The sequence below is a fragment of the Heloderma suspectum genome, chromosome 4 (assembly GCF_057233095.1).
Source record: "Heloderma suspectum isolate Gila_16-S chromosome 4, 16-S_ref, whole genome shotgun sequence".
Lineage (NCBI taxonomy): Eukaryota > Metazoa > Chordata > Lepidosauria > Squamata > Helodermatidae > Heloderma > Heloderma suspectum.
Genome location: NC_139461.1, coordinates 238169351 through 238195029, shown reverse-complemented (window position 1 = coordinate 238195029; position 25679 = coordinate 238169351). Strand labels below are relative to the sequence as shown.

Below are 25679 nucleotides of genomic sequence, written 5' to 3'. Positions count from 1 at the left end.
ATGGGTGCAAAGCAGCAACTGAGATATAAAAGGTAATATGACAGCAGTTGGGATCTGATTCTCATGTTACTTTTCGATATGGCAAAGTTACCATGAAATGCTATTTTTTACCCTGTCAATGTCATGTTGTAAAGTTTTTGTTTGAAAATGCCCTTGTCTGGGGATGGAGAAAGCTAATGTTTACCATATTGGGGCAAATGTTCGAAGACTAAAATCTGCCTTGAAATGATAAATTCCAGTTCTCAGCACACAAGGGAGGATTCAGACAAAACATTCCTTATGACAGTGATGGGGAACATGTGGCCCTGCAGATGATGTTGGACTACAACTCCCATCAGCCCTAGCCAGCATAGTCAATGGTGAGGGCTGATGGGAACTACAGTCCAACAGCATCTGGAGGGTCACATGTTCCCCATCCCTTATGGAAATCAACATTGTAACATGAACTCATGTTGGGCGGGATAGCTAATACTTTGGAAGACAGAAACAAAATTCAAAGTGATCCGGATAGACTGGAGCGCTGGGCAGAAAACAACAGAATGACATTTAATACGGATAAATGCCAAGTTCTGCACCTAGGAAAAAGAAACCAAATGCACAATTACAAGATGGGGGATACGTGGCTCAACAACACTACAAGCAAGAAGGATCTTGGAATTGTTGTCCATCACAAGCTGAATATGAGCCAACAATGTGATGTGGCTGCAAAAAAGGCAAATGCTCTTTTGGGCTGCATTAATAGAAGCATAGCTTCCAAATCCCGGGAAGTACTAGTTCCCCTTTACTCAGCACTGGTTAGGCCTCATCTGGAACACTGTGTCCAGTTCTGGGCAGCACACTTTAAGAAGGATGCAGACAAACTGGAGAGGGTTCAGAGGAGGGCAACAAAGATGATCAGGGGAATGGAAACAAAGCCCTATGAAGGGAGACTGAAAGAACTGGGCATGTTTAGCCTTGAGAAGAGAAGACGATACGATAGCACTCTTCAAGTACTTGAAAGGTTGTCACAGAAAGGAAGGCCAGGATCTCTTCTTGATCATCCCAGAGTGCAGGACACGGAATCATGGGCTCAAGTTCCAAGAAGCCAGATTCCGGCTGAACATCAGGAAAAACTTCCTGACTGTTAGAGCAATACGACAATGGAACCAATTCCCTAGGGAGGTGGTGGGCTCTCCCACACTGGAGGCCTTCAAGATGAGGCTGGACAGCCATCTGTCAGGGATGCTCTGACTTGGATTCCTGCACTGAGCAGGGGGTTGGACTCGATGGCCTTGTAGGCCCCTTCCAGCCCTACTGTTCTATGGTTCTATGATAACTCATTGTGACTTTACCAAATCAGAAGGGGAACATGAAAATTAGGCCATATCAACTTCCAAAGACAAGTGAGCTTTAATGATTCCATGGGAAAGAAAGGCTCCAGCAGGGGTGGTCAGGACCCATGGATATCAGAATAGTATTGAGGAAGGCAAATTTCACTAAGGTGTGTCATTAAAGTTTTCAGGTAAACTTCCAGTTTCATTGTTACTACCAACAGAGTAGTCACATGGAAAATCTGTATGTAGAAAAGAAGTCAAGAACCCCTCCTCCATTGACACACAACTGTGCTTAGTACTTTTGTCCAGCTTTGGTTGCTTTCTCTGTTGGGATTCTGCCTGGCTGACATCCAGGAGAGAGTAGCTTCCTCCCTTTGTTTCTTTAGAATAGTTTCCCGCCTGCTTGGCCCTAACACGCCAACAAAAGAAGCATCCTTGTGAGCAGGAAGCTCTATAGTAAAGAGAATCATAAAAGGAACCCCTTTTAAAAGGAATTCCCCTTAAAATGGGAAGGATGCTTTCAGGGGAACCAAATTACCCAAAGCCTTGCACACATTATACGTGACACACCCTGTGGTTCACAGAGCTTATCATCCTTGACCTGTAAGATCAAATTCACACATGCATTTTAAAGTGTTTTAATTATCCTATGAAAATCTTCCCCTTTGTTCCTGTACATGTATTACTGTTCACAAATCATGACTTTCCTGCCACACACCCCTCCACCTCATGCAGAAGAAAACACTCCTGGATGTGCCTATCCTGGATGCTGACCCATACCATCCTGTGACTAGACTCAGATTCCACAGGTATTTGTCAGGACAGGCCCACTACCATTTTCTTCAGTGTTGCCTGACTCTGCTCTCTGGTGAGACTAGCAAGGTTGGGGAAATGCAGTAAGCTTCATTAATGCATTGTCAGGGTTTTATTCTGTATTTAATTTAAAATGTTCTGCACTACCATGCATGCATGTATTTGAAGGGAAAACAAAAATCCCCCTCCCCACTTTTGAGTAGCAAAAACAAGAAAAAGGAGTGAACAGGTGACATTTCCACAGCGTTAGTGAAACTGACATTTCCCCTAATCCTGTCAGTTTCAACAGAAAGCAGAACTGATAGAACTGACAAGGATTCCCTCTGAATTTATCAGCAGAGACAGGATGATGAAGGAAATCTGCAATGGTGAAATGGATAGGGTTATACACACACACACACACACACACACAGAATTCTATATAGTGAGATGAAAATGAGAAAAAGGTATACCTAAATGTGTACAGCACTATGGAAAAATGTTGAGCAGGAGTCTAAGAATTTGCTTCAAATAAACTGTATCTGTTTACAGGTGACACAAAAAATGCAGATAAGTTGAAATGCAGGTGTAAGACTACCTGCTTCTCTGTCTTCCATGCTTGCACACCAGCCTTGGGAGAAAGGTTCAAAAGAGCTTTAAGTAACACATGTGAAGTCTGCCACATAACCTTGACCTATATAACTTCAGTCTCTGAGTCATGGCCAGAAGAGGCTGACTTGCCTTCCCTGTGCTCTTCCCACAGCTTGTTCCCCTGAGAGGTATGGCCCTGACTGTGCCCTGGAGTGTCACTGCCAGAATGGGGGCACCTGCAACCGGTTTAGTGGCTGTATTTGCCCATCTGGTTGGCATGGACAGCACTGTGAAAAGTCAGGTAAAAGCACCTTGGAATGTAAATTATATGTGGAACGAACAGCAGGAGACTGGCTCAGTGCAGGAGAACTTCCAGACACGGGCTAGACAAGGGCTAGACAAGGGGTAGACAAGGGGTAGAGGCCCCGCTTACTGGATCATTTGATCACCTCCTAGAGGTGGAGGGAAGCAGGGGACAAAGATCATCACATCTGCTGCACGTTTTAAAAAGCTTTGTTACTACCACTGTAATCACTTTTCCTCTTATTATGATGTCCTTTGCCAAGACCGGATACCCCAGATCATCAACTTGGTCTCTCACTTGGAGTTCAACCTCGGCTCCCAGCCTGTACTTACCTGCATAGCAACAGGCAACCCACCCCCTGTGCGTGACAGCATTGAACTGCGCAAGGCTGATGGAACAGTGATCGTGGTAAAGTACCATCATAACCTGAGTCAGACCCTGTCCAGTCCCAAGCAGACAGTGGAGAGATAATGTTAAACCCACATGGAATGTTATAAACCAGAGGGTGAGGGGAGATGGAAGAGGACAAGCCCCTAACAGCTGCCCTGTAGCAAGCCCTGTTCATCAGAGCAGTCAGAGCAGATTTTACATCTGTGACTCTGGCCATTGTCATCAAAGAACATATACAAGCGGTTTCTGCTGCTACAGTCCCCCATATCATTGCTAAGGATTTCATGAGATGTCAGGGTGAAATCTGGGGAAGGCAACCTCTAGGAGCCTCTAGGACACCCTTCCCCAACTTTGTGCCTTCCAGGTCTTTGGACTTCAACTCCCATCAGCCCCAGCCAGCATGGCCAGTAGTCAGAAATCCTGGGAGTTGTAGGCCAAAACATGTGGAGAGCACCAAGTTGGGAAATGCTGCTGGTGGCCTATCGTAGTATTTGTTTTTCTGAATTGGTGTTGGTAAGGATGGAGCTAAGGCCAACCCTGCCTTGTTTCCCAATGGGACTGTGTTTCTCCACAGATGTTCATAAGCAGGAGACTTGGCAGGATATGACTGTGCTCTTTTCTCCTGTCCAGTCTAGGAAAGCCATCATGGAAAAGGACATGACTACCTGTGAGTTTCAAGTGCCACCACTGGTCCTCTCTGACACTAGCCTCTGGGAATGTCGTGTCTCGACTACGGGGGGGCAGGATAGTGGCAAATTCAAGGTCAATGTGAAAGGTGAGAAGCAGAGCAGATTGTGAGATTTCAGGGCACAAGCTATTCATACTCTGCCTCTGGGAAGTGCCAAGTCATAGGAGGGGGGGCATCTTTTGTTTCATGGGACTTGGGTACTGAAATGTTGCTGCACAAAGTTTGCAAAGTTTCATTTTGCTGAGTTTTTTTTCAAAGAGGAAATTCTGGCCCAAGCTCCCTAGCACCTCCCCATAGACATTCTGCAATACTTGTCCAGGCAATATGAAGGTATCATGGTTGTCATGTGGTACTCATTTTTAAGTAAAGAAGCCAGAAGTGGAGCATTAATTAGGAACAGAACACAGGATGAAGATTGTGTCAAGTTCTGTTCAGGGAAATAGCCCATGAGAAATAACTGCTGCAGATCTGTTCTGAGTGTTCAAGTCACCTTTCTCCCAAGGATAGAGGTGAAATCTGCACATCCTTTGTCTTGTTTGGGATGGATTCTCCAACATTGACGCTATTCCCTTCCCTAGTGCCTCCTGTGCCACTAAGCCCGCCCAGATTTCTGGCCAAGCAGAGTCAACAGCTTGTGATATCCCCTATGGGGGATTTCTCAGGTGATGGACCCATCGTCTCCATCAAGGTTCTGTACAAACCCCAAGCAGGCACTTCTCGCTGGTCATCCATTGTAGGTAAGGGATTTGTTATTTCTGCCCTCTGTGCTCACTGCAGGGCTTTCTCCAATCTGTATCTGCTGTAGCTTTAGTTCTTCTCAGCCATAGAGAGAGGGGCCCAATATATTCCACTGGGGGTGGGGAGCAACACAAGGCCTCTTCGGGCATATTCTTCAGTTGCAACAGGCCTGGGAGATCTGGCTGTCATGTCCTAGGCCCAAAGGTTAAGCATGGCACTGAGAAAGACTAATACTATTTCTGCATTACAATAGATAATAGAAGATGGAAGGATATTGGGCAGGATGGGAAGGTCACAGACTTGTAGATCCCAGTTAAAAGTTTTGCACAGAGGACTCCCTACAGCAAGAACATGTGGAGATTCTTGTACTAACAGATGCTAATCTGATCAACAGTTGACAATGCCCAGAACATCACCCTGATGAACTTGCGACCTGTCACAGCCTACCTTGTTAAGGTGCAGCTAACACGTCCTGGACACGGAGGGGAAGGTGCCCCTGGCCCCCAGGCTGTCATGGTAACAGAGTGCCAAGGTCAGTAGCTGATGCTCAGTCAGCCAAGGTTCTAAGGTTTGGGGTAGGGGATGAGGAAAGCCCAGAAACAGAGAGAGAATCGGTGTGGGTACTATTTGGGGTATCCTACAGTTTGTTCTTAGGAACAGCTGCTTCCAGGATGTGGAAAAGGAAATGGGCCTGTTTATTATGGCCTGGACCCAACCAGGATATGGGCCTTGTCCAGCCATCCTTTCAGTCTGAGAAAACATACCCAAAAGCTGTTTACTTTGTGCTTCTCTCTCCCTTCCACCTCTCCCTCTCCCTCCCCTCCCCCCTCTCTTTCTCTCCGTGTGTGTGTGTGTGTGTGTGTGTGTGTATGAGAAAATATAAACATTCTAACCTAGATGAGCTCAATTCAGCACCAAGAAATCAAGGCCTCTATAAATTATGCACATTAAGCATCTTTGCATATATGTTTTTTATTCTGCAGAATTATTTGGCTTCTGCTAGTCATGGAAAGAGACTCATATGCCAATCCCAGACTTTAAATAAATACATATACTGCTACTGCTTCTACTACTACTAATAATAATGCACCTCAAACAATATAGTACAATAATCAAGTTAGAAAGAGCAACTCAGTCTGCTTCCAGATGGATAGCGTCTAGTGCTAGCAATCACAAGGCATTGTGCAGTTATTTATTTATTTATTTATTCATTCATTCATTCATTCATTCATTTCATTTCTATACTGCCCAATAGCCGAAGCTCTCTGGGCGGTTCACAAAAATTCAAACCAAACGGCACACAATAAAACAATTTAAAATATATAGAACATTAAAACCACAATATAACAATACAACCACAATAAAACCTAGCTGCAGTGCAGGAATTTAAAATACAGATTTAAAACAGCAAAGCTAGAAGTCTAGAAAGCTAAAATGCTAAATGCCTATAATTTCATCTTTTCTTTCTTAACAGGTTTTCTGTGGTAAGAAAGAAGATGGAAGAAGCAGTGGGGAAACATGGGAGTGTTCCAAGTGGAAGACACCACCATCTGGATCCCACATAGAATTCTGTGAATGAGGCAGGGTGATGGCACAATAAAAGCCTCATCTGGAAGCAACCTCCATCGACCTGCCTCATTCACAGAATTTTATGGAGGGGGGGTGCTTTCCAGATGTTCTCGTCTGCCATCTGTAATCCTCCTGTGCTTTCCAAGAGCTTTTTAAGCCTTCTTTCCATTAAAACAGAAAATCTGTTAAGGAGGGAAAGACGGAATAGCTGAGCAATGCTGTTTGACTGGCAGCACTAGGAGGAAGCACCCTAACTGCTAAGCTGAAACAGTAGTAATTGCACTTGTATGTTGCATTAAAAGCTGACAACAGAGAAGCCTGTGCTAAGCTTGTGGCCCACGCTGAATAGAGACAGTCTCAGAATGTCTTGCTCCTGAGTACTGTTGGCACCAGAATCTGGCTCATAGATTCCTATTTCTCTACTTCACACAGAGCCCACAGCCAAGCCTGTGATTGAAGGCTCATTTATTGAAGACAGCAACAATCTCCACGTGACCTGGAAGTTGTCCAGTAGTGACACTGTGGGCTCTGGGTTCCTTGTCCGGCTCTACGACGCAGCCAAAGAGCTTGTGTATCAGGAGAACATCACTTCCATGACTGTACAGTCTGCCTATATTCCAAACCTTATGTTCAAAATTGACTACAGCCTGGATGTGCTGGTCTACCACTGCACCAGCCTGGGACCGCCATCTGACCTCTACAAGTTCAAGATCAACAGCAAAGGTGAGCCGTCTGGCCACAGGATTTGTTACTGTTGGGAGGGAACTGGAGGAGTCGTGACTCTGGGAGTGGGGATTCACTCAAGCACAGTTTTGTTCCCAGGTGTTTTCTTGCAGAGTAACTACTATGGTAGAGATGTCCCAGCTAGATCAGTGCTCTGCAGAGCTGGGCCAGGCTCTGATTGGCCTATTGCTGTGTGATTGATGGCTCTGAAAAAATCTAATTCACTTCCCACTGCATGGTAACCTAGGAATATAGGAAGCTGCCTTATACCACTGGCGACTCATGGCAGGGTCACGTGGAGCACTGACATCACTGAGAGGGCGGGGAGTGATGGAATGGAGGCAGTTCCCAAAAGTCCAGTCTGTGTTTTACCAGTCTCTCTCAGAGGCCAGCCAAGTCTCTCTCAGAGGCCAGCCAACCCACTAGGGCAGGAATGAGAGATCAAGTCAGTAGGGACCATACCCGAGGTGGGGAGCCAGGAAGGGGGCTGATGGATGGGAGATCAGGAGAAGGTTTTCCTTCTCTCTCTCTCTCTCTCTCTCTCTCTCTCTCATAATGTGAGAATGTAACCATGCCTCTCCAGGTGTAGCAGGCTGGCTGTTCTCTGTTCCTGGGTCAGAATTAAACCTGGCTTCCCTGGGTGCAGTGCAGCAGTTTAATGGTTGTAAGGTATATGTGTTGTGGTTAAGGTGAAGCCAGGCAGCAAGGGGGGAAATATAGGTTCTAGCCTGAGCAGCAAGGTTTCTGGAGGCCAGGTCTACCAGCACGGGTGTAGGCAAGATCTACTCAACAGCCGCTGGAAGGCCAACTCTACTCACCTATACTGACAAGTGCTTGGAGGCGAGATCTGCCTATAGAGAAGATGACATGAGGCTGTGGAAATCTGGTCTTTCCCACTGGGCTGCCAGCTTGCCCAGAGGCCTGGTCTACCTGGATGTGTGGTGGGAGCTGATACCCTTCCCACGAGGAGTGCCTCCAGAGCACAGACAAAGGTCCTGTCAAGGGCTGACTCACAGCAAGGAAGCTGCTGTGCTACACACGAAACCGTGACCCAGAATAAAGTCATCTAGGAATGATTTAGCACCAGGTTCCCCATGAACCTTCCAGCTGTGCTCCACTCCCGAGGCGGACAACCCTCTGGGCTGGGCAGCTTGGCTATCCGTGGCAAACAGTTTCCTCGGGAAACCTGCTGCAGATATGGGTGCAGCACAGTGCGAGATTTACACCCTCTTCCCTGGATTTTCAAGGGCTAGTGAGAGCTCACAGGACACGACTGGAACTGCAACTCTTTCCAAGGCTTGGGCCCCTTTCTCAGAGCAAACCCATTCTGGGGCTCCCTGCCCTTCACAAAGAAAAGGGAAACTTCCTGGGGCTCCCAATGACTTCTCCAGAATTGGTTGCATTACTGCTCTGGATGCCTCACAGCATCCATCTCCACCACTCCAGATTTGGGGATCTGAACCTGGCTCCCTTTTGGTCGGCAAGGGCCCCACAATGGGATGGGGATTCGGTGCTGCGCTCTTCCCTGTTCAGTCGCTGTTACTGGAATCCCGGTTAGTTTCTCTTCTAATATGATTAAATATGATGACTAATATACTTAAATTCAGCAGATCACCATATCTGATCTGACCCTCAGTGTTCGGGTGGTACGCAAACACCATCGCCTGGGAGGGAGGGAGAGCGCTTAGTGCACCTTGCCACCACTAGCCCGAAATGGAGGCAGGCACAGAGGATAGCTTGCACCATGCCACGGATGGATGCAGGGGTGCCCAAGGAAGAGAGAGGATGCCTGCAAGCGAACCCCCATCCGTGCACCAGCCTGTTGTCACCATGCACCCTGTGTGAGACGTGGTGAGACCTGTGGGCAATTGACCTCCAAGCGATGCTCAGACAGGCATACCCCCAGGAGGAACCCAGGGCTGCAAGTGCGTTTGAGATGTCAGTGATCAATGTGTCCTGCAAATCACATTAATTCTTACAGCTAGCTGCATTCTTTGTTGATGCACAAGCCAAGTCATCCACCACTAAGAGTTGTACGAGTTTGTGGGTTTTCTTTCTTGGGGCAGGGGGAGGGAGCAGGATCTTCCTCCCATCCATGCAATGCCCAGCACAGGGGGCACCTCTCAACTCTCTAACAAATCAGAGGTTGGTGGGAATCTCTCCTATGCTTGGCCCGCTCTGAGGCTGTCAAGGGCTCCTTGGAGGGCTCTCTCAGTCTAATCCAGTAGCCAAGTCCAGACACAGACAAAGGGATTCTTTTTAAAGCTTTATTCTTTTTTTACAACTTAACAACTCTACAGGTAGCAGCAGCATCCCTATGCCCTAAGTTGGAACAGTTGGTCCCCGTTTGAAAGGCAATTACTGGCAGACCCCTGAATATAAGGACTAGGGAGAATCCCTCCCCTTTTCCCTTCGATCCTCTGGGCGCAACCGTTCTTTGAGCGCCAACCGGGCGCTATGCCTCTTTTCCACGCCCTCCATTTGGCGCCGCTTTCTGCGTCTGCGCCGCGCATCCACCCAGTCTGCTATCTGTGCTGGGTCACTCCCTGGACTGCTAACTAAACTAGGAATGTGGGTGGGAGGTCCGTCAGCTGTTGGTCCTGGGAAAGAGGAGCGCGCTCCTCTCCCAGGAGCGACTGCTCTTCCTCAGCATCAGAACTTCTCTGGGATTTTATGGGCTCAGTGTCCACCCTGACAGAGGCCTCATCAGCAAGGGGCCTCACAACTGCAGGGCACATGGGGCTGAGGCAGATCCCACCATCCCCATCCTCACCCAAGGCCATGGCCACCCTGGCATACAGCCCTGCCCAGCAAAGGGGCATGGGCACGAAACTCAGGAACAGACCACAGCAGCACACACCCTCACCCAAGGCCATGGCCAACCTGGAACACTGTGCAGAGCATGGGCACCAAATTCAAGAACAGACCATAGCAGTGCACAGTTAGGTGAGGCCACGTGAGTCTTTGAACCACTGTCCCAGAGGGCAACAAGTACCTGGCCCTGGGTGGAGGGAAACAGTTTTGCATTCTACCCTCCAGTGCAGAGAAGGTTGAGGCAGCCACCACCTCAGCCCTCCACAAGGCTCCCACACTGGAGAGGATGTCCTGCAGAAGGGGCCCATTGCTTCCACCATCCCACCATTCAGCCACTGGAGTTTCCCTCCGTTTGGTCCAGCACACCCATGGGGACATGAGAAGAGGCTGGGCCTGTCCACGGGGGAACCTCACAAGGATGACATGATGCCCACTCATCCACATCCCAGTGGCTGTCTCCCCCCACCCCATGCCCCAGAAGGGTAAAGGCAGGCAAGGCTGGGCAGCCGGTGGAGCTATGGAGTGAATGACTGCCACAGCAGCACTGGGAGGCCACCCCAGGGGTGTCATACTCAGGCATCGTAAGAGCAGCGGGGAGCCTCACCCTGGCACCTCTGCCCGGACCCTCACATGCCTCCATCCTGCATTTCCAAGCCACCCACCCAGTCCTCATCCTGTACCATCCTGCCGTCCTCACAAGGGGGAGCAGCAGCGGCAGCAGTGGCACAAAGGACTGGGTCAGGTGTGGGCTGTCAGGCCTGCCAAAGGGGGTGCCTTGCACTCTCATCTCTGCGTCACAGTCACATTAATTATTCTTCCCCAGGTTCGTCTACTGAAACCTCATTACAACATTTACTTCCTCTAGACAGTCAAGTTCAACTGTCTTCTCAATGTTCCACCAGGGCCATGGCTGACCCCAGCGGGGCCAATCCAAGGGTCTCATTAAACCATCCAATTGGTAGTAGCGACAGGCAGTGTGTACAAAGGGCAGGGACTGAATCAGTGTGAGCTTATGGCCCGCACTTACTGGGAATTCCTCATTCATGGGGAATAAATGCAATCCCCAATGCCCATCACGAATGGGTTCAACAGGTTACCCGCACCCGTCAGTGTAGGGTAGACACATGCTGAGCCACTCACTACAAGGTGCATACAGCCCTGGATAGCTAAGCATTGACCGACCTGTTATTGCTCAGTCTCATGTGGCTGAACGGCATTTGTCCCTCTAAGAAGTTGGACACTGACTGCTCAGGGGTCACATAGCTAGCTAGTGTGCCACAGTCTCATTCATTACTGGAATTAACTAGACAATTCACTCCACCATCTAAGAATGCCCATGCACCACCACCCACTGAATCAAGGAAGAGCTAGCAATCTGTCTATCCTTTCCATGTCTGGGCTGGGTGAGGTTTCCTGTGCTGAGTCAAATTAAGCTGCAGGCTCCACTCCTGGTGTTGCTCTTCCATCAATCTCTTTATGTTTCAGCTTTGCAACCATACTCCTCTGGAACCCAGAGACTTTGGTTTCCCGGAAGCTGCCTGGCAGGTCATGGGAATAATGCCTCTGGCTCACTAATCAATGTCATTTATGGTTGGAACTACAATGGTACCTGATTGTCTTCGTACATCCAACTTTCTTTCTTAATTAATGAAAACATGGCAAATGCTTTTGCTCCGGTTCATCTTGCACTGGCTGAAGAATTTCACCTCTAATGACACCATATGAATGCCCCCGGCCATCCTTCTTAATCATGGCTCCAGTTCCAAAAACCAACAAAATAGCACTGGAGTTCTATTCTATTATTCCTCGCCGGAGTATTCCAGTGACTGGCCTGCTTTGAACACTCTAATTTTTTCAAAGTAAATGCTTTGGACTCTTGGGACGCTCAGTTAAGAGTATTGAGGGGATGTCGAGAGGCAGGGGCTGGGACAGGCGGAAGCTCACCTTCCAGCAGACTGCTGGTTCGATCCCAAGATCCAATGATGAGCTTTTTAACTGCAACAAATTTAATATATGTTATTGGAGCTGGAATTACTGTGGCTGCCAGCACCAGACTTGCCCTCCAATAGATCCTCATTAAAGGGTTTAAAGTGTGCTTGTTCCAATTACAGGACCTTGAAAGTATCCTGCATTGTTATTTTTTGTAGGCGGCAGTATTGCAACTGAAACTCTCCCCATGACCTGAGTTCGATCCCAGCGGAAGCTGGGTCCCAGGTAGCCGGCTCAGGTCGACTCAGCCTTCCATCCTTCCGAGGTCGGTAAAATGAGTACCCAGCTTGCTGGGGGAAAGGTAGTCACGACTGGGGAAGGCAATGGCAAACCACCCCGCTATAGTCTGCCATGAAAATGCCAGTGTAAGCAGGCGTCCCTCTAGGGGTCAGTAATGACCCGTTGCTTGCACAGGAGGAACCTTTCCTTTCCTTCCCAGTTTGGGAGTGAGCAATTTGTGCAGCTGCTGCCTTCCTTGGATGTGGTAGCCATTTCTCAGGCTCCCTCTCCAGAATCAGATCCTGATTCCCTGTTGCCCATGGTCAGCATGGTTAGCACAGGAAGTCCCATCAAAAGTGGATAGGGCAGATGTGCAAATGCGTCATCACTGCCACAGGGGTGTGCAATCACCCTGAATCACCAGTGTGGCTGGGCTGGGCAAGCCTGGCTTGGTTTTGGTCTGATAAATGCATGCACGAGGTCAGCACTCATTGGCATGTATTAGCTCTAGAATTTCCACACTTATCTAAGTAACAGTTGAAGTGAGCAAAAGAACCATAACTGATTTAATGAGCCATTCACAATTTCACTGTAACACCCATGTATACCTAGACATGCATGGCTTATTCTTTGAGATAAGCATATGCTATTGGCAAGATCAACCAGATAGCTGCACAGCTCTGAGGCTGCTGCTGGCAGACAGACCAGCCCTGCTGTGCTCAGGAGCCCAGCCTGGGGTCAACAGCAAGCAGGAGCCTCCTCACCTCCTAACATTGGGAGAGGGAGCCCCAGAGCACGACACTTGCTCAGGGGTTATGCACCTGCCACTGCCCCACGTGGGACACAGCTAATGGAAGAATCTTGGCAGCTAGAGAAGGAAGCACCCCAAAGGGAGGGAAATAGGAAGAGTCTCAGACCCACACAGCCACCTCTGGATACATAGTCCCTGGGCCCTCTCTGCAAGGCCACCCAACACAGTTCAGGCAAGCAGAGCCAAGGCAGGCAGACCACCACAGCTCAGGGGGGTGGGCAGCAGAGCCCCATTTCGGGGGAGGAACACTAGCGTGGGTGCTCACAGGAGCAGCAAGGCATCCACTCCACCTGAACACCAACCCGGAGGACACAACACAAGCACAGGAGCACAAAGCAATCAGCGACCAAGTGAGTGCAGGGGCAGCCCCACCGCAGGGCCATCCCCACCCATCTCCTGCAAAGAAAGGCATCCAGAGCTGTAGGTGGAGGGGTCACTCGAGGTTCTTAGTTCCTGGAGCCAGGGGTGCTTGTCAGGGGCATCCCCCCCTTCCTTCCCCAGCCATGTGGGCGCAGCACTGAGCAAAGGCAAGGCTCCTCACTGCTTTGCCAAGGGGACCACTCTCATCCGCCATACCTGTCCCTGCCGCTGAGTCACGCTGGGAGCATAGTTGGCTTGCTCACGGTTCTTAGGTTTCTGGCACCAGAAATCTCTGCAGAAGCCTCTGCTCCCCACCTGACTGGGGTGGGGAGCAGTGGACGGGACCATGAGTTGATTGGAATGGATTTGAAAATGTGTCTGCCCTCTTGGAACTCCAATCAGAAAAGCTCAGCAAATTCGTCCCCTGAAGACTTCTGTGGACAGCCCGTCTCCCTGTTCCAGTGCATGGGAAGTAGACCAGGCCTCCTATAAACACTTCGAAGCAGGGGGGCAGGGTTGAGCATTTTCCCCATGGACAACCACTGAAGTGCATAGGACACATGGAAGCATTCCCCAGCAGCCTTACCACCCTGGTGACAAGGAGGACTGCAGCCATTCTCAGCTGGCCTCACTGCCATGCAGCCCTGGAGGCTTGGAGCCATGGAACTCAAATTGGGGAGCACACCAGCCTCACTCCCCTGAACGCCTGGTGTACGGAAGCCTCCCATTTGAGTACATCTAGAACTATTACATCTATTTACCTACCTACCAAAAATCGTCCACCCTTGTTGAACATACACATCCGGATATGTTCGAAAGACTGGCAACTCATGGAGTGGACTTTACAGAATTGACCCCATTACATTACTCCGCTCATCCAGTGACCCTGCCCTGAGCTGCTACTGTCTTATACTGAGTCAGATCATTAGTCCATCTAGCCCAGTATTATGGACACTGACTGGCAGCAGCTGTCCAGGGTTTCAGAAAAAAATGTTTCTTAGTCCTGTCTGGAGAAGCCAGGGATTGAACTTGGACCTTCTGCATGCAACACTGGTGCTGTACCACTGAGCTATGGTCCCTTGGAACAGTGTTATACATTACTGAAGTGGTGCAGAACCTCAGGCTTGAGAGCCAAATATGGCCCCCCTGGGGTCCCAATCCAGCCTTCCTGGGGTCCCAATCCAGCTATACACCCCTGTTCCCCAATCGTTTGGTGGTTTCCCAGCTTTGCGCAGTTCTTTCCCCATTCTAAAAGGTTGAAATGTCTCTCATAAGTCTTAGTCATCAGCAGTGAAAGCTTTAAGCTAAAGCATCCTAGTATTTTTGCCTCACCCCCTTTTGCTTTTAGCCCTGCCCACCATAGGAATGTGGCCCTCAAGAACTTTTTCGAAATGGAATTCAGACCTCAGTCTGAAAGAGGTTCAACACCCTTGCATTACTTGTTCTAAATGGCCCCCTGTTTTGCAGTGATTTCTACTTCCTTTCCAAAAGGCCATTGGACTTCTATAAGCTCCTGAGCAAGCATTAGCACTATGTGCTGCCATGGGGAGTTGAGGGGTGCCTTGGGGACACCTACAGCAAGTCGTGGCTTTCCAGCACCATGGTAACATACTATGCTAACCCACTACCTCTTAAATGGGATGTCCCATGCCTCAGATGTCCCCAAGTGCCCTGTCCACTTTGGCATGGCATTCATCCCTGGCAGTTGGGGCACATGGGTAGGAGCTGCAGAGCTAACAGCTGTACCCCTTGCCCTACAGGCCCCTCTTCCCCACGGTCTCTTTCCGTGAAGCCTCTCGCTGACAGCACCATCAGGCTCACCTGGCAGGCCCCCGAATACCCCAATGGTGGCATCAAGAAGTATACTGTGGAGGTGCAACCACTGGGGGGTACCAGTGGGCCACAGTGGGTGGACACGGACAGTGGTTGGGATACCACCAAGATCATCACGGGGCTCAACGCCAGCACATCCTACCAATTCCGGGTGCGAGCCAACTCTTACGTTCCAGGCGAGTGGAGCATGCCTGTCAGAGCTGAGATCCTTGGTGATGGTGAGTGGTGGACAAGGCCCACATTTGCTTGGTTGAAGGTCCAGTGGGTGAAGTCCAAGTGGGACAGAAGGTGGAGGGAATGCTGGCACAAATAAGCCATTATAACTCCTACTGCACATCCCAGGTGCACCCAACACACCAGCTGGCCAGGTTGCAGGAAAAACTGGCTCTTGGCAACCTGGAGCACCCAATCCATCCAGGAAGCAGGACAACCAAAGAGCCCACCAGTGGCAGGGGTTCCATATCTGTGAAGGGAAGAAGGGGGTTGCCCTCACTCCCAGCAGTGCAGGCAGGGACAAACAATTACCAAATTAAGCTGCCACCCCCCTTACGTCCACCTCAGCGTCAGCCAGGGGGCTCTCAGACCTTACAGGACACTCCTAGGGCTTCAGAAATAAAGGTCCAAACTGGCACCGTCTATTTCAAGCCCTAGGCCTGAAACTTTAAAGTAGCAAAACCAAGCAGAAGGTTCTGGATTTAGTACTGTTGCTTAACTGGAAGGAAGCACACACAACATTTGAAATACATGTTAAGTTTATTTACATGGGGAAGGGGAAAATTGGAATGAAGGGCATACAACAACCAGAGTACATTTGGAAACAATATTTCAGGCAAAAAATAACAAAAGATACCTAGACCTGCCCTTTATGTTACCTAAGCACAGGTCTTCAAACAGGACAGGGCCCAAATTGTAATCCTGGGAGTCACAAGCCAAAAGATGAAAACATTTGAAACCAAAACAAAGGCAATGACCTGCAGTTAGTCCCTCTTGCTTTATACCACAAGCCTTTGACAAATTTGAGGTAAGCCTCCTTAGCCAGTCCCCAGCTGGCTGAATAATTTCTTCAGAGGAGAGCCTCCTTAGGCAATCACTAGTTGGCTGAATAGTTTCCTCAGGTTGTGGGAGGGTGTGTATGTGGAAAGTTCTCAGCAGCCCATCACTCTCATTTGGCAAGAGTTCTGCTCTGGCCTGGAAGGGCCTGAAGGCTAGAACAGCATGAGATAGCGCACGCAGGTGGTTTAACGAGTGTGTGCAGGCCCTTCTTCACAAATTGGAGTTTTTACAAGCAGCCAAATCTCAAAAGGAAAATGGTTTTCTTGACAGGATTTCTTGATAATGTCTACATTGTGCTGTGCATTTGTTGGCTCCTTCGTCATCACAGAGCCAGCCACTATGACAAAATACACTCTTTCCCTCTTTCCTGCAGGAGCCCCAAGCCAAGTGCCCACCCTGAAGAGCAAGAACTTGCCTCCGTCCAACATGGACCAGCAGCTGCTGTTGGCCATCGTGGGTTCTGTCTCTGTCACCTGCCTGACCATCTTGTTTGCCCTCCTGGCCCTCTTCCTCATCAAGAAGAACTTCTTTCACCGGCGCCGCACATTCACCTACCAGTCAGGCTCCGTGAGTGATGTTGTCCCCTGACCCGCCCACCCACCCACCAACCTCCAAGTCTCCTCTGATCTTGGCTCCCTACCCTCCAGATCCCCACCCTTCAGCATGCTTGTGCCACCAGGCTGTTTACCTGTTGGGGCTGCTGCCAACTGCCCTCTCCACAAATGCTCTTCCAGGGAGAAGAGACCATCCTGCAGTTCAATTCAGGCACACTGACCCTGACACGCCGGCCCAAACCTCAGCCTGAGCCACTCAGCTATCCTATCCTGGAGTGGGAAGACATCAAGTTTGAAGACATGATAGGGGAAGGAAACTTCGGGCAAGTCATCCGGGCCATGATCAAGAAAGATGGCTTGAGAATGAATGCAGCCATCAAGATGCTGAAAGGTGAGATGTTCCACATAAGTACTGGACCAAAGAGGCTCCAATGGTGGGCAAAGGCAGACCATCTCCCCTCTCTCTCTCTCTGGTCCAGCTTAGGGTGCAAATCAGGGGTGTTGAACCCCTTTCATTCCAAGGGCCAAATTCCATTTTGGAGAAGCCCTCAGGGGCTGCATTCCAGTGGTAGGTGGGGCCAAAAGCAAAGGGGCAGGGCCAAAATAGCAAAAAAATACCAGCATATTTTAGCTTGACGTTCATATTGCCAGTAGGAGAGGCATTTCAACCTTTTAGAATGGGGAAAAAACTTCACACAAAGCCAGGAAATTACTGCATGATCAGCAGGTTGGGGAAAGGGGGCGGGGCCATCTGGGGAGCCCCAGAGGGCTGGATTTGGCCCCTGGGCCAGAGGTTCTACATCCCTGGTGTACATTATGGGCAAACCAATTCTGTTCCCTGCCCTTTTGATAGTGGTGGGGAGTGCATGTGTGTGTGTGTGCAGGTGTGCACACACACGCGCGCACACACAGACACCCCTACTTTCTCCAGGCAGATCATGTATGCACCAGTTTCTCCTTGCATTCCTGCTCACAGGGCAGAACAAAGAGCAACCTCATGGCACAAAAGCATAGATACCAAGAGAGTGTTTCGACACAGCAGGCTTAAACGGATTAAACTAGTTTTAGAGCAGTTCCCTCTTTCCAGGTAACTCCATGCTTTCACAGAATTGTCAGTAGTGAAACTACATTTCCTAGGATTCTTGGCGGGGGCAGGGGGGAGTCATGACATAGTTGGTATAAACCCAGTATGTTTGTAATGTAGACATGCCCTCAGAGCGGGTCTCCTTTGCTCCCATACAATGACAAGCTTAGCAAGCCCTTTCAGAGGATTGATTCCCACATGGCTTACCATGTGAGCGCTGTGCATAGATGCTGTGTGTAACTGGCTAATCTTGGAAGCACTGCCTGATTGCAGCTAACACCCCAGAACCTTTCTATGTTTGAAACAGCCCAGGGAATCATCTACTCCAATCTCCAGGGCTGAAGTAGGATATGCTATACCCAAGATAACATAGGAAGCTGCCTTATCTGAAGACTCAGACATCAGATAATCTCAGTTTAGCTCAGTACTGCCTACTCCAGGAATGGGCAACTTGTGGCCCTCCAGATGCTTGGGCCTACAGCTCCCATCAGCCCTAGCCAGCATAGCCACTGGTGATGGATGATGGGGGCTGTCAGACAATCATCCAGAGGGCGACAAATGGCCCACCCCTGGTCTATTCTGGCTGACGGTGGCTTTCAGACAGAGTTTTCCCCTAGCCCTAGCTGAATATGCCAGGAATTGAACCTAAGATCTTTTACATGCAAAGTCTATGTTCTACCCCTAAACTGCCACCCTTCTCAAAACAACTCATGGTTGCTTCACGCATTATTTTTGTTATGGATACATACATGAATGCAACACATTTTATGTGTACCTGTAAAACTGTAGCATGTGCATGTAGCAATATAAACATGTAGCATACATGAAGCTACACACTAGAAAGGTGGGACTGATCATCTCTCGGGCACATGTACAGCAGTGGCCAGCATGGGTATGCCACCCCCTACCATGTGCAGGCAGCCCATTTCCCATGTCTCTGTTCAGAGAAGGTTCCCTCCTGGGCCCCTCACCCTGGGCCGTGTTTCCATGACAATGGAAGGAGAAGCGAATGGAGGAGTACCAGATTTTTTAAAAGGAATCAGCTTTGCTGCACTTTGGTCCATGCAAGGCTCCACAAGCAGGTTCTCTGCAGCAGTAAAAATTGCTTCACGGAACGTACTTCCTGTTGGCGGTGGCAGTTGGAGTGAACGTCATCTGACTGGCAGGGGCTGCTCAACCAATAAGGGAGGCTTCCCCCCCCTCCCCCCTTTCTCCTTCCCCCTGAAAGTCCAGACGCACTTGCATTTCAGGAGCAAGCCTAATTGAGCACAATGGAAGTTACTTCCAAGTAGACACAGACAAGTGCTTGTGCTGGGAAAGAGGGGGGAGAACACAAAGACGGGAAACCAGCCCCCATTTTAACCTGCAGGATCTCTATAATGAAGCTATGAAGTAGTTACTTCCTAAGGCAATAAACCAAACAAAGGAGAATTGGAGCCTCGAGATCAGGCTTTACCGCACTTAGGGAATTGGGCTTTAAACTGTGCCATGTCAATTGAGGGGGATCTCTGTAAATTCTGATGTGGGCATTCAGAGGGCAAGCCTCATTCAGCACAATGGGAGTTACTTCTGAGGAGACACTAATGGGTTTGTGCAGGGACAGGAAACACACAGGAAACCCCCTTGACCGGGGTCATGGTGAAAGGCACACCCCTGGGCAGGGCTAGCATACCCGAGGTAAATGCGGGGGCTGGGGCACACAGCAACTATACCGAGGAGAACCCGTCTTAAGGAAAAGAATCGGACTTTAAGCAGCCTCAGGAAATCCGGGTTTTCCCTGATAAGCTCTGGGGTGGCTGCTGGATGGCCACGCCGTCATGTATTCCTAATGACCTCAGAGCAAATCACTCATGGAAACACCCCCTTGGTCGCTCTCCCTAACTCGGCATCCCCATCTGTGTTTCAGAATTTGCCTCTGAGAATGACCACCGGGACTTTGCTGGAGAGCTGGAAGTTCTTTGCAAGCTGGGCCACCATCCCAATATCATCAACTTGCTGGGAGCCTGTGAGAACAAGGGTGAGCCCCCATGCCAACGATGCATGATTGACAACTCATCCATCGGTGCTCTGCGGCTGCCTCTCTCTCTTCAAAGCTTCCTACTTCCCCTGCCTGCTCCTCCACCTTCCTTTCCCTCCAACCACGTCTTGCTTGTTTGCTGCTCCAGAGCTGCCACGTGCTGGCACCACCTAATGGCTAAGTGACATAAAGCAGTCCACTTTTTCTGTCACCCCTCTTACGTGGCAATGCACGTTTCTACTTTCATTCTCTGTATCATGAAAGTACATGCAGAGGAGTGTCGTGTGTGTTATCACCATTTCATACCTGATCATTTCCATGATCCCATTTCCTTTCTCAACCCAGCAGCTTACTACGTAGGCAGTTCACGGATATTTGTGACTGGGCACAGCCTGACAGTCTCTGCCCTAACCTTCTAGGTTACCTGTACATTGCTATTGAATATGCACCATATGGAAACTTGCTAGATTTTCTGCGCAAGAGCCGAGTCCTGGAGACAGACCCTGCCTTTGCCAGAGAGCATGGAACAGCCTCAACCCTCACATCCCAGCAGCTCCTGCAGTTTGCATCTGATGTGGCCAAAGGCATGCAGTATTTGAGTGAAAAACAGGTCTGTGTGTCCATCCAGCCATGCTTTCCCACTGCCTGGGTCACCCTGCACCAGCTCTTCAGGAGGAATCAGCAAGGAAGGACTGGGAGGGACAGGGAGCAGAACTGTGTATCTGGCTTCCATCTGTAGTGTGTTTCATATACACAAAATAGCAGATCCCCCATCATTCTGGGGCAGGGGTGGGGCACCTGTGGCCCTCCAGATGCTGTTGGACTCCACTTCCCAGGATACCTGACTATTGGTCTAGCTAGATGGGGCTGATGGGAGTTGGAGTCCAACAACAATTTCAGATGTGAAATTGCTACTCTTCTAACAAAAATATGTCCCTAAGGTCAGCCTCTTTAGCAGAGTACTGGAGAATGGCCAGTGTAACACCAATTTTTTAAAAGGGCTCCAGGGGGGATCCAGGATATTACAGACCAGTTAGCTTAATATCTGTTCCTGGTAAATTGGTTGAAAGCATTATTAAAGATAAAATTTGTAAGTATACAGAAGGACAAGCCCTGCTGAAAAAGAATCAACACAGCTTCCGCAAAGGTAAGTCCTAACTCACTAACCTTTTAGAGTTCTTTGAGAGTGTCAATAAACATGTGGACAGGCATGATCCAGTAGACATGGTTTACTTAGGCTTCCAAAAGTTTTTTGACAGGGTCCTTCACCAAAGACTCCTGAGCAAACTTAGCAGTCATGGAATAAGAGGAGAGGTCCTCTTATGGACCAATAACTGATTAAAGAACAGAAAGCAGTGAGTCGGTATAAAATGGTAAATTCTCACAACAGAGGGATGTAAACAGTGGGGTCCTACCAGGATTTGTATTGGGACCTATGCTTTTCAACTTGTTCATAAATGACCTGGAATTAGGAGTGAGGAGTGAGGTGGCCAAGTTTGCTGATGACACCAAATTATTTAGAGCGGTTAAAGCAAAAAGGATCTCTCCAAACTGGGATAATGGGCATCAAGATGGCAAATGCAGTTCAGTGTAACCAAGTGTAAAGTGATGCACATTGGGGCAATAAATCCCAACTTCTGTATACACGGATGAGCTAGCAGTGATTGACTAAGAAAGAGATTTTGGGGCTGGGGTGGATAGCTCGATTAAAGTGTGATACAGCGTGTGGCTACAGTGAAAAAGGCAAATGCCATGTTAAGCATAATTAGGAAAGGTATCGAAAATAAAACTGCTAATATCATACTGCCCTTATATAAATCTATGGTGCAGCTTGTACACTTGGAATACTGTGTACAGTTCTGGTCACCACACCTAAAAAAGGGATATTGCAGAGTTGGAAGGTGAAGAAAAGGGCAACTAAAATTATCAGGGGGCTGGAGCCCTATGAGGAAAGGTTACAACATTTGGGACTGTTCAGCCTAGAAAAAAGGCAGCGAGGGGAGACGTGATAGAGGTGTACAAAATTATGCATGGTGCGGAGAATGTAGATAGGCAAGTATTTTTCTTCCTCTCTCATAATACTAACATTTGGGGACATCCCATGAAGCTGATTGGTGGAAGATTCAGGACAGACAAAAGGACGTACTTCGTCACACACCACATAGTTAAAACTATGGAATTCACTACCACAAGGTGTAGTGATAGCCACCAACCTGGATGGTTTTAAAAGAGGATTAAACAAGTTCATGGAGGATAAGGCTATCAATGGCTACTAGACCTGGTGGCTATATGCTACCTCCAGTATCGGAGGCAGTATGCCTATGTACACCAGTTGCTGGGGAACATGGGTGGGAGGGTGCTGTTGCACTCATGTCCTACTTATGGATTTCCCACAAACAGCTGGTTGGCTACTAATGCTGAACTAGATGGACCTTTTCTTTGATCCAGCAGGGCTCTTTTTATGTTCTTAGCATCTGGAGGGCCACATATACTGCACCCCTGTTCTAGGGACTGATTTCCCTGAGCTGCAGAAGTGTGTTTGGACTGAAGGGTTTGGGTAGAGCTGGGGGAAACTGGATACCAGTATGACTCTGACAGGAGAACCAGAGAACACTGAAGCGATATGGGGATGGAATAGAAGGTGGGATTTTGAGTCACCGATGGTCTTGGTTTTGTAAGAGAGCTCAAGAGACGTTTCAGGTCCAAGAGGCACCAAGGCACTGCAATTTGTGCACAGTAGCAAAAGTTGCTATATCAGCCACTGAATCGGTTGAGTGCCTGAAGTATCTGCCACTAGCTGTGTTACTGCTGTCTTTCCACTCTAGTTCATCCACAGAGACCTGGCTGCCAGGAACATCCTGGTGGGGGAAAACCTAACTTCCAAGATTGCTGACTTTGGCTTGTCCCGGGGAGAGGAAGTCTATGTGAAGAAGACAATGGTGAGTCTAGATGGAGGATCACAGCAGTGTAGGGTTAGGGTGGTTAGAAAATCCTACATTGCTCAGGTGTCTTCTCTGCTCCATCCCTATCTCTTCACCATCCCCACAGTGGGCTTCTCTTCCCCCAACAATGCCTTTTTTTGCAGGGCCGATTGCCAGTTCGCTGGATGGCCATCGAGTCCTTGAATTATAGTGTCTACACAACCAAGAGTGACGTGTGAGTGATTTATGTATGGCGGGTGGGTGACAGGGGTCCCAGTAGTCTGAGGAACATGTTTTGCAGGGCTTCCATTGGTCTGGTCGTGGAGGGGCGGGGCTCCAAGCCTCCACACAGCCCCTTGCCCCTATTCCTGGGGCAAGAAACTAATACAAATGATCATAACAAGGAATATCCACCGAGGAGAAGAATGTTTACCTGATTAACCCTCTGCCTTTTGCCTGATGAATCAATCCATTACATTGAAGTAAATTTGAATATTGCACTAACCTATTGGTGCTCTTGGAGATATCAAGAATCAATAAACAGAAGCTACTGACTTTAATATGTTGTCTTTTTCATTCTGTATTACAGTAACAGGCCAGTACCAAAATAACCTCAACAAATCAACATCTTCCATGTGTTGAAGAACCTCAGCCCACATCCTAACTTATCTTTCTCTTGCAGGTGGTCATTTGGGGTCCTCTTGTGGGAAATTGTCAGCCTGGGTAAGTTCCTATCTAGTGGGAATAGTGTGGACTCTACTGGCCTTTGTGACCCTGCATCCCATTTGGGCCCCATGCTGCTCTGTCCAACTTGTTCTTACCCTTTGTTCCACCTGCTCTGTCCTCTGCCTGTGGCACTGGAGTGTCTTACACTCAGTTTGGCTCAGGGTGGTGGAAACAACCTTGAGTCTGCCCACCCCATCACAGGACACCAAGGATAAAAAGTTTCACTTTGCAGTGGGGGGAGCACAAGTTGTGGAGCAGATCATTCCCCCAGTGGAGTTGCTAATATGAAAAATGCCATGAGAGATGGAAACTCTTACAAAGCACAACTGCTTCACCCCACCTTAGTCTTGCTACGAGCCCCCTTCTGATTGAACTTCAGTTTTCATCTCATCTGGGGATGGGAGGTACATATTACACTGACAGAGATGGGCAATTTTGAAAGAGAACTGCTGCTCCAATCTGGCTTTGTTCCAGCAACACCCAGAGGGCTGTGTTATTTATTTATTAATTATTATTATTATTATTAAATTTATTAATCGCCCATCTGGCTGGTCACCCAGCCACTCTGGGCGATGTACAGTGTATAATAAAACAGTTTAAAACAATAAAATTCTACAATAAAAACGTTTTCTAAAATACCCTAACCCACCCCAAATGCCTGCCTGACCAACCACGTTTTTAATGCACGGCGGAAGCTCATTAAAGAGGGGGCATGGCGGAGTTCCCTAGGGAGGGAGTTCCACAGAGTGGGGGCCACCACAGAAAAGGCTCTCTCCCTCGTCCCCACCAATCTAGCTTGTCCTGGCTGATGGGACAGAGAGAAGGCCATCCAAGGCTGATCACGTTAAGCGGCCTGTCTGGTGTTGCTGGAGGCGCTCCTTAAGATAGGCTGGGCCGGAACCATATAAGGTTTTAAAGGTCAAAACCAATACCTTCAGAGTTGCATTCAGAGTTCAGAATTCAGGGTTCAGAGGAGGGCAACAAACATGATCAGGGGACTGGAAACAAAGCCCTATGAAGAGAGACTGAAAGAACTGGGCATGTTTCTCCTTGAGAAGAGAAGACTGAGGGGAGATATGATAGCACTCTTCAAGTACTTGAAAGGTTGTCACAGAGAAGAAGGCCAGGATCTCTTCTTGATCATCCCAGAGTGCAGGACACAGAATAATGGGCTCAAGTTACAGGAAGCCAGATTCCGGCTGAACATCAGGAAAAACTTCCTGACTGTTAGAGCAATACGACAATGGAACCAATTCCCTAGGGAGGTGGTGGGCTCTCCCACACTGGAGGCCTTCAAGATGAGGCTGGACAGCCATCTGTCAGGGATGCTCTGACTTGGATTCCTGCATTGAGCAGGGGGTTGGACTTGATGGCCTTGTAGGCCCCTTCCAACCCTACTATTCTATGATTCTATGATTCTATGACCTTGAATTTGGCCCGGAAAACAACTGGTAACCAGTGCAACTCCTTCAGCACTGGAGTGATGTGATCTCACTGGCGGCTGCCTTTAATCAGGCGAGCCGCCGCTTTCTGTACCAGCTGCAGCTTCCAAACCATCTTCAAGGGTAACCCCACGTAGAGTGCATTACAGTAGTCTAAACGAGAGGAGACCAGGGCATGTACTACCGATGGGAGCAGATGGTCAGGAAGGAAGGGGCGCAGCCGCCGTATCAGATGGAGTTGATACAGCGCTGTCCGGCTCACAGCTGACACCTGAGCCTCCATGGACAGCTGGGAGTCCAAAATGACCCCCAGGCTGCGGACCTGGTCTTTCAAGGGTAGCCGTACCCCATTCAACACCAGGTCAACATCCCCCAGCCTCCTCTTGTCTCCCACCAAAAGTACCTCGGTCTTGTCAGGGTTCAGCTTCAGCTTATTCCTCCCCATCCAGCCACTCACCGTCTCCAGACATTTCGACAGGGATTCTATGGCCAACCTTGGTGAAGATTTGAATGAGAGGTAGAGCTGCGTGTCATCCGCATACTGATGACACCGCACCCCAAACCTCCTGATGATAGCCCCCAGCGGCTTCACATAGATGTTAAATAGCATCGGGGAGAGGATGGAACCCTGTGGCACCCCACAAGTGAATGGCCATGGGTCCAAAACCTCCTCTCCCAGTGCTGCCCTCTGGTACGTGCCAGAGAGGAAGGACCGGAACCACCGCAATATGGTGTCTCCAATGCCCAA

At 49.0% G+C, this 25679-nt stretch overlaps 1 protein-coding gene and 2 pseudogenes across 1 annotated transcript in view; 1 reads left to right on the top strand and 2 right to left on the bottom strand.

The window, feature by feature from the left end:
• TIE1 (tyrosine kinase with immunoglobulin like and EGF like domains 1) overlaps nt 1–25679 on the top strand; it is a 44956-nt gene that overhangs the window by 15304 nt on the left and 3973 nt on the right. The window contains exons 7-20 of the mRNA XM_084848290.1: nt 2869–2997; nt 3263–3408; nt 4021–4165; nt 4657–4815; nt 5211–5348; nt 6818–7108; nt 15062–15352; nt 16561–16754; nt 16922–17132; nt 19732–19842; nt 20262–20452; nt 22668–22781; nt 22928–22998; nt 23446–23486. Of these exons, the coding sequence (XP_084704416.1) occupies nt 2869–2997; nt 3263–3408; nt 4021–4165; nt 4657–4815; nt 5211–5348; nt 6818–7108; nt 15062–15352; nt 16561–16754; nt 16922–17132; nt 19732–19842; nt 20262–20452; nt 22668–22781; nt 22928–22998; nt 23446–23486 (2232 nt within the window). The remainder of the gene's footprint in view (nt 1–2868; nt 2998–3262; nt 3409–4020; nt 4166–4656; nt 4816–5210; nt 5349–6817; nt 7109–15061; nt 15353–16560; nt 16755–16921; nt 17133–19731; nt 19843–20261; nt 20453–22667; nt 22782–22927; nt 22999–23445; nt 23487–25679) is intronic.
• Nucleotides 8989–9141, bottom strand: LOC146348297 (5.8S ribosomal RNA; annotated as a pseudogene).
• LOC146348296 (18S ribosomal RNA) lies at nt 10729–12799 on the bottom strand (annotated as a pseudogene).